Source organism: Cajanus cajan, chromosome 6 (genome assembly GCF_000230855.2).
Source record: "Cajanus cajan strain Asha chromosome 6, NIPB_CcT2T_4, whole genome shotgun sequence".
NCBI classification, from domain to species: Eukaryota; Viridiplantae; Streptophyta; class Magnoliopsida; order Fabales; family Fabaceae; genus Cajanus; species Cajanus cajan.
The window spans coordinates 24693971-24703465 of record NC_138522.1 but is presented as its reverse complement, the minus strand read 5'-3'; the positions used below and the strand labels follow the sequence as shown (position 1 = coordinate 24703465).

The window sequence follows — 9495 nt, the reverse complement described above, 5'->3', positions numbered from 1 at the left end:
TGTGGCGTATACTTTGTAAACACTGGTTTTGCGCGTCAGAAAATTCAATCACTTTGTGGCGGTTTTAGACCGCCATAAAATACATTTTAATGTTACTTGTTTTAGAGTTTCTGAGGGTTTAAAACCGCCACAAAATTCATCTAAATTTTTCATGATTTAACATTTCTGGCGGTTTTAAATTTCCACAAAATTGCATTCTTTTTATTTTTCTCACATTTTCTAACAGTTTAATGTCATTCTACATTATATCAATACATTTTTCTTATTTTAAAAAATATATTAAAAATTATTTTAAAAGCACATTCATATTATAAATTGAGAAATAATAATCTATATATTTTTTATCAAATTATTACTAATCATATTAATAATTTAAAGTTAATAATAACTATATTATATTATTATTTAATTCAAGTAACTCTTAAATAACAATTTTACTAATTTTGATATAAAACCAAAAAGATGAATTTATTTTAATGTCTACTAAAGATGAATTTTGATAATGAATCATGTTTCCATGGTTCACTTCGTCCTAAATGTTCAAAGCAACATTTGAAACTCAAAAGAATTGACTCATTACACATATTGAAGAAAAGAATGGTTAAAAAAATGGCTCTTACTGTTGGTGCATCTTTGCAAGGCTGTGACAAAGAATAAGAGGAAATAATAATAATGTAAAAAAAAATTTACACTGTCAGTGTATAGGTGATTAACTCTGATAATAACAATAATAATAATAATAATATTATTATTATTATTATTATTTCTTCTACCAAGTTGAACAATTGACACTAGATACCCGACCTAGTTAGATTTTACTTGAAGGAAGTCCTAGTTAACTATGCAAACATATAAGTATGCCAGCAGCAGGCTCAAAGTTTTGTTCATATCATAATACTCTTGTCATCAACTGGTGTATTCTTTACTCATTATAAAAAAAAATAATAATAAATACTACATTCATAACACATATTTTCTTCATAGAGATTTGTTTCCATGACAGAAATTACATATAACATACTTTCTAAAAACAAATAAATTGGTTAAATTGGTATATTATACCTAAATATGGGATAACTTTGTCAATTTACTAAAAATTAAAAACACTCAAATTACTAGTTTCTCCAAGAACTAAGATCTCAATCCGCTAGCTAGAAGAATAAATGACAAAGGAAAGTGGCATTGTTCAACTTACGTAATTAAAAGCATCCATTGAGCAAATAATAAGTAGTGACAAATTATTTTGACAAAATAAAAAAGCTAACTATTAAACACATTAAAAGTGTGCTATGTTTACAAGACAAACACAAATTAAAGCGAAGTCCTGAGATATGGAAATAGCATTTATTTTTTCAATAGGCAGTTCTTGACATCAAATGCTTCCCAAATTCCTGTTTATAAAATTAAAGAAAATAACATCAGATGAAGACACTCATGCTAAATCCTATAATATTTACCACCTACGTTGTCACACACATCTTAATTTTATTTATTTTGCCCTTTCTTTTCTGGGTGTGCAATTAATTAATTCACTAGTTCAACGAATGTAAAATGAATTAAACAAATTATCGCAGTGGAAATCATGTATATTATATCTGAATATTAGACTACAAAAATAAAAAATAAAAAAGATTGGTCTAATACTTACACATTCTCCATCTTAATTATCTTGATTGTTGCTTTCTAACATCAGCCCAAAATGAATATGAGGGAAATGTGCCCACTAAAAAAAGCAAAACAACAATTTCAGTAGTTTATGGTCATAGATTTGATGGATATGTCATGTATTTTATATTTGGTTTCATGAACTTTTAGGTTCACTATAATCAACAACTTACATTCTTAGCAGCTGTACTGAAAGCTTCCCTGTGACTGATATCAGGATTATTGGCCTTAATCCGTTGAATCTCTTCTCTGCATTTAAATAAACAATAACATTCTTAAGATGTTGAACACATTTTAATTCCTAACTAGTAAATTAACCATAATGCTTTGTTTAATTACTTGATGAACTGATTATAAGCAGAAGGTGCACGCTGTCTCTTCTCAGGAGCTGGGAGAAGAAAAACATAACTCATGAGATGAATGTTGCAGATTAAATAGTAATTAGATTTGAAGGGGAAAATAAACAGAAGAGAAGAGAAACGAAATACTACATGGTTATGATGAGTTGAGATCTATGAAGTACGGATACTTCAACTTGCTTCACGTATCTGTATCCGATATGTATCCGACACGATACTCTTGGATATTTCACTGATACGTGTCAATAAAGTATCCTAGCCTTTAAAAATATTATAAAAATTTTATTCAATTTTGATACTTTCAGATACTTCACCGATACTTATTAGTGATATGTATCAATAAAGTGTTCAAATTTTTGAAAAATTATGAAATATCCATTACAGCTAAATAAGATATATAAACATGTTTAATATAGAAACATAAAACTATTGGTCCTTGATGAACACGTATCTTACAAGTATCGTATCCTATATATTTTTAAATAATCGTATCGCCGTATCGGATACGTGTCGTATCCGATACGCGTATCGTATCGGTGCATCATAGGTTGAGATTGAGATGTTAAGTGGAGAAAAGTCACGAGGTTTACTCACTTCGGTTCACAACTCTTTCTTCCTTTACATGAACGGTGGGTGCATGCATTTGTATCTTGTTGCAGAATTTAGAAGTGGATCCTGTGTCAATTCTACATTGTGAATTGGAGTGACCAGATTCCTGAAAATGTAAATTAATTAACAAGGATCAAGAACAGCCATATTTCCAAATATAAGAAAGAGAAATAATAAATGAAGAGACAATTATATTTTATAATGTTTTTCAATAGGTAAAATAAATTTATGAGAACAGAAAAAGTACTCCAACCCGGCCTTCAATTTTAGATAATAGTGATTTTGAAGGATTAATTTTAAACCTACACAATTGGAATATATGTTCAAATTAACCTAAACATAGATATACATAGAAATATCTATTATTCATTGAAAAGGGAAGTATTGATTTTTCAACATTGAAACGACCAAAACATTTTACTAGCTCCAGAATTATAGCATTAATTTCTATACTGTAAACCTATATATACATACCTAGTTGCAACTTTAACTTTTATAGAATATACTTAAGGTGTGACTTACTAATATATTTACTTGTTTTCTAGAAGAAGAATCTGGTTAACATAAAACTATGATTTTCTTAAAATATATTAAAATTAAGATGTAACTTATTAGAATAGTCAATGTAAATGAATCAAAACACATATAACTAAAGCATAAAACCTTGGATGATAGTTTTCTATTTTTATATTTTAGAGAGGAAATGGTAACTAGAGATCATAGTTATATGGAAATAGAAGTATATGGCATAGCCATTGAGTAATAATAGAGAAAAAAACTGAAGCAGTGGCACTATTAAAATAATGTTATATTTGAAATGATGCTTTGTCCGAAGAAAAACGAAAGCATCTTTAAAACCCCTGACTAGTTGGATGAGAATGCGACTTATCATATCAGATGAATGCGGTACATAAAACCCAGATTGACAGTTGTTCAAACTTCAAATGAAGGGCCTAGATTTAGGGATCTACTCCTTGATTCCATCGGCAGTAGAAGACACATATCATCAAAAGAAAATCATTAAATATGAGCATGTTTTTTCTAGAAGAAAAAAATAAGAAAAATTAAAATAATCATTTTTATACATTAAATTTAGTTTATATATAAATTAAATATTTTATAGAATTAAATATTAAGTTTAATAAGAAATTTATTTTTTTCCAATCTTTTTTTTTATTCAAACAAACCCTACACTTAAACACTTCCTAACTTTTAATTCAATAAAAAATGATGTTAACTATAATCACACATGTGTACACATATTATAAGAATATCTCAATTATATAATTAAAATAAATAATTTAAATTAACATTAGTTAAAATTATTTTAATCACACGTGTGTACACATATGCGATGACAAACACATACACATATAAATATATATATATATATATATATATATATATATAAGTATGAGTAATTTTTTTTCTTTCTTGTTAGACGAGCATGTCTTTTCTGTCTCTATACACCCTGACGCCTCCAGTGAAAGTGAAAAAATGAAGAAAATACGCTTATGTTTAGGCATAGGCAACATGTCTATGTTTGTGGCGGCTGCAGATATAGCTAGGGTTTTGGTACTGTGATAGGAATCAACCACCAACTTTTCAGGCAGAAGAAATAACAGACATGCTTTGAGACCCTCCCTGAGAGGCTTCGATTTGCTCAAAAAGCATAATTCACCAGAAACTCTAGGACTCAGAAATCAAAGAGGCTATATAGTAATATTAGTTAGTTGCATTTATTTATGTTGGTTAGTTTTTATGAAACCCAAACCTTCCCACATAAAAGATGAATCATCACAACACAGCGTTGAAAATATATGTGTGCGTGCGAAATATGTAACACCTGAACTTCTTGCCATGACAGTGACTGAAACGCTGCGGCCATGTTCACAGACCATAGGTTGGTGCAGTGACCGCATCGAACGGTCACAATGTCACACAGGTTACTGCATGGAACACTCACCTGCACAAATTAAATACTACTGTATCAAACATTGGAAATTATATTATCTATGTCTGTTTATATATACAAGTTTTAAGCAGTTAATTTAAAAAATAAAATTATATATGAGATAACAAGAAAGAGAGTAAATACAGCACATAATCATTTCATGCTTAGGATGGTCGGATCTGGTGTACTGGAAAAACAAATAAAACCCTAAAAATGAAAGCTGCAAATAATCGAGGGTTGAAACGGATATTGTTAAAAGATTTATGTCCATTTTGATCAAGAAAGCACCTGTATATGTAGTTTAATATAGAAAATTTGTTTGGATATAATTCCAACTGAAAATAAAGAATATTTTCTACCAAAAAAAATTCTAAAAATCACTTTTAACCCATAATATAAGGAAAAGGTATAACAAATTCGATGGTGGAAAGATAGAAAAATTAAACTTCAGAGAAGATTTGTCCTCTTAGCATGATGTCTATATAGATGTTTTGAAGCATATTTACCAAAACATCTTAAGAGTTTGTCAGAAAAGTTTCTCCAGTGAAAATAAATAATTCTTTTTCAGCAGAAAATTTTCTGAAAAAACTTCTATCTTATATATGAAGAGATCAAAAAATAGTCATATCCACACGGTCCTTTCTTCACTCCATCGGTGAGAAAGAGAAAAATAAAGTGTGTATGCAAAGATTTGATCATCAGTATATGTTTTCTTAATTTGATTGCAAAAGAAGAGGAAAGTGAAAGTCCTGGGATAGAGACCTGACTGAGAAAAACAAGGAAATCCAGAAAAAAAGAGAATTGGAATTTTATCATACATATATGCATTCAAAATAAAATTAAAAAATTTATAAAAAAAAAAAAAAAAAACGTACACAAAGAATAGCTTCCTTTTTCATGATCTAAATGATTTCTTTTCTCCATGGATGAAAAAGGAAACATCCAAGTTTGTGTATGTCATGTACAGTACAACATTAATTAATAGCTAGTTTTTTTTTTTTTTTAACAAAGGAGAGTTAATTAGCATGCAAGAGATGAAAAACTGATTTTTCTCACTAAATTTTGAAGACAAGTTCTCAAATCAAAGGTACCGCAAGAACAATGTGGCAAAAGCTGCAGGGGATGTAGCAGAGTTTCTCAGGAGCAACATCGATGCTGCAGCTTGACATGTCTCACACCCAAAGAAGGAAATATGAAAGAAAGGAAGAAAGAAGGAAAAGAAAGGGAAGGTGGCCGGGGATGGAGAAGCTCTCCCTTTGCAATTTTTTGAAGCCAAAGTTGAAAGCAAAGCCCTTTTACTATTCTCTTTCCAAACCCGCTTTTTACTTGCAATCATGTGCCAGGAATGTATAATATATTTTAGAGTAATATATAGAGAGAGAAAATGTTAATTTAGACAACAAACTGAAAAATAAAATTTATAATTAAGGAAAGATTGAAATATAATAAATGATACCTTGAAGGAAAATTAATATAAAAAAATATTGTATTGTATAAATAGTTGTATAATCAATTTTTTAGATATAATAATGTTGGTCCCAATTTACAAGAATCTAGAAGGGGGGTTGAATAGATTCTCTTCTAAGATGACTCTCTTTCTGACCAATTCTTGATAAAGACCTATCAAGATATCTAAATTTTAACCTTTACTCAAGTTGTATTAACAAAGAACAATAGATTACAAGATTTATTACCAATATATCAGAATATCAAAGTTAATGCAGTGAAACAATCACTTATAATCAAGGTTGATTTTACATTACTTTCTTTTTAATCAATTTCAATTACAAGAATAAAGATCAGTGTTGGTATTGCAATTAAAATTTCATATTTCACAAATGTTTTGAAATCTTTAACCAAGATATTAGTAAGATGCTTTAAAGATAAGGGTAAGAAGATAAAGAATACAAAAATTTATACTGGTTCACGGTTTTGCGAATTCATCTATATTGGTTCTAAAGCCGATGTAGAATAGAGTAACTTAGAAAATGTATACATTTTTACATCGATTTTAAAACCGATGTAGATTATGCACAAATTTACATCGATTATCAGGAAAACCAATGTAGATTTATGCATAATCTACATCGGTTTTCCTGAGAACCGATGTAGATTATGCATAAATTTACATCTGTTCTCAGGAAAACTAATGTAAATTACATTTTTTTTAAAAAAATCATTTTTGTTTTTAGATTCTTTGTAATTACCTTTAATGAACACACACACAAACACACACACACACATCACTACAAGAAAAAGTGGCGTCGGAAAAAAATCCATCGAAAATAATTTAATCCGTCGGAAAATTCCATCGAAAATTTCTGACGGAAATATTCGTCAGAAATTATAAATTTTTTTAATTTTAATAAATTTATTAATGTAACAACTCTCATATTTGGTCTCTCAAGGGTTCTATTTCACGACGTTTCACTGTTTAGCGTGCCTTATCCTTACTTACGCAATTTCTAGAAAACTTCCTAGAAGGTCACCCATCCCTGTACTACTCCAGGTCAAGCACGCTTAGCTGTGAAGTTCTGATGAGTAAGCTACCGAAATGTATATGTATGTTGTCAGTATAACTTGTACAAATTAATTCATTTAAATCATCCTCAAATATACAATCTCATACTTGTACTATAATAATAATATATAATAATTTTATATTACAAATAATAAAGTTATTGAGCGGCTTAATACTTAGTAAAAGTTACACCGGTATAATTATAACCTCCTATATTATATATATATATATATATGTAATTTTAAGCTTATTATTTCTAGAAAATAATTTTTTTTTTCTAAAATATAAAACTACTATTTATATTAAATAAACTAATATATGCACTAATTATTTAATAGAAAACTCATGAAACACACAAATATAAAAATATTCACACTTGAACTTGCTTACTATAATTTTAAAGACAATATACTAACATCTCTAAGTAATTTATAAATATTTAAAATAATTGTTAAGATCGAAAATTTAATTTTAGAAGGTTTAAATATATTTTAGTCCCTATAAGATGGGTGATTTTGATTTTGTTCTTTGTAAATTTTTTTCTTTATTTTTCATCCTTGTAAGATTTATAAAGATTGTTTCCTACTTGTAAAATGAGTAAAATATTTTTCTTTGATTTTCATCCCTCTAAAATATAAATTCACTTGTTTGATTATTTTAAGGTAGATAAATAATATTTATTTTAAAAAAATAAAAAAAAATTTAGAGGTGTTAAATATCAATACGACAATAGTACGTAATTATTGTAGGTGACACCTAAAATAATTATTTATCTTTTTTTCTTAAAAAAAATAAAAAGTAGTTAAAAATGATTACATAAAAAATAAGAATTAAAAATAAAAATTCCAATTTTAGAAAATGAAAATAAGAATTAAAAATAAGAATTAAAAATAAAATTAAAAATAAGAAATTTCTAATGGATTTGTATTTCTATCGAAAATTTCCAACTGAAATATAAATCTGTTGGAAATTTTTCATCGAAAAATATAAATTTTTCGACGGATCCATATCCGTTAAAATTTTTCTGTCGAAAATTTGTACTTTTCTTGTAGTGCACACACACACATATATATATATATATATATATATATATATATATATATATATATATATATATATATATATATAAACCTGAGACAAATTTTTCTTCTATATATAATGGACAAACACATTTTTACGGTGTCTTTTGTTTTTTTTATTTTTATCTATCTTCGACACAGCTTAAATGGTTGGACATTATTATAGGTACAATTACCTTTTTTTGTACCAGTTTTTTAAAATTAAAAATAGAATCATAATAAATCAATTACTTATTTTTTTTAAAGTATTTTTTGGGACTCTTTATTAAAGTCCTAGCAAGTGTTAGTTAATTTTTTCATGTAAAGCAATATAGTTATAGTATTGTGCAATATTCTTTTCAATTATAATATTTCTTTTAGTTACCAAATGTTGATCAATTTAATAATTTTTAGTTATATATATATATATATATTCGTTGCCCCTGTACCTGTTTACAAAGCATAATTTAACAAAGTATAAAATGCATAAATGTATTCTTACTAGAAGCAAAACTAAACAAAAAAATCTTTAGCAGAATAATTCATTATAATGGAGAATATAAGCATGCACCAAGAAATCAAAATGAAAATGAATGAGCATTATGATTTTGATGGCCCGTGTTTGTGCTTATATATAGGCTTGCATGCACCTTTTCCGTAGTTATGGTTTATTAGAGGATTAAAACATAAGATAATAAATAAACATGTATAAATATGCAATTTCCCTATCAGGTTTTTAAGTCAATAACATACCCAAGCAAAAGCTACTGGACCACTACACTCTAGTACATACAACAAAGATTCAGGGAGAAATCCCCTAAGTACACTACGTTTTGCCAAAGGCAATGAAGTTGAAACTGTGTGACACCCTTACTACCCCAACACATATATAATATAATTTAGTTAAGAAGAATAAACTTTCAAAGGGTTCGTAAAAAGGTTCACATAAAACTTCAAAACTGTTCCTTCTTCAATATAAGAAAATGACTGAAAATTAAAACTTGAAAGGTAAAATTTAAGAGTTTACAATTTTAAAATCATTTATTACAATACCAAATTCATATAAATATTCTGTCCTAGAAATCTTCTGCCCCGATGTCACACTATCAGAGCATTCCCATAATTTAACTGTTGGCATTCTAGATGCCACTCGTAGCCGGATCTTCTTCACCTAAAATATCCACAGTTTATACGGTGAGAAAAGAAAATATCTATATGCAAAGTACATACAAACACATCAGAATATAATCTCATCATAATTCATTATTTGATAATATATATATATATATATATATATATATTTTTTTTTTTTTATATATATATATATAT

The 9495-nt window shown here is 27.6% G+C and overlaps 1 protein-coding gene across 1 annotated transcript; it reads right to left on the bottom strand.

Moving 5' to 3' along the window:
- Positions 1-1177: 1177 nt before the first annotated feature.
- Positions 1178-5933, bottom strand: LOC109791928 (axial regulator YABBY 5). Its single transcript, XM_020351294.3, has 7 exons — positions 5679-5933; positions 4480-4599; positions 2619-2739; positions 2005-2053; positions 1839-1914; positions 1649-1723; positions 1178-1391 (listed from the first exon to the last, which is right to left on the bottom strand). The coding sequence occupies exons 1-6, from the start codon at positions 5754-5756 to the stop codon at positions 1661-1663; spliced, it is 507 nt and encodes a 168-aa protein (XP_020206883.1). The 5' UTR covers positions 5757-5933; the 3' UTR covers positions 1178-1391; positions 1649-1660.
- Between the last annotated feature and the right edge of the window lie 3562 nt (positions 5934-9495).

Bases quoted from the DNA above. Each gene is read 5' to 3' on its own strand.
- LOC109791928 (XM_020351294.3), bottom strand. From the start codon at position 5,756: ATGTCAAGCTGCAGCATCGATGTTGCTCCTGAGAAACTCTGCTACATC. The intron at 4,600-5,678 runs GTACCTTTGATT...TAATTTGTGCAG, and splicing joins TTTGCCACATTGTTCTTGCG to GTGAGTGTTCCATGCAGTAA. The intron at 2,054-2,618 runs GTGAGTAAACCT...TTCTTCTCCCAG, and splicing joins AGAAAGAGTTGTGAACCGAA to CTCCTGAGAAGAGACAGCGT.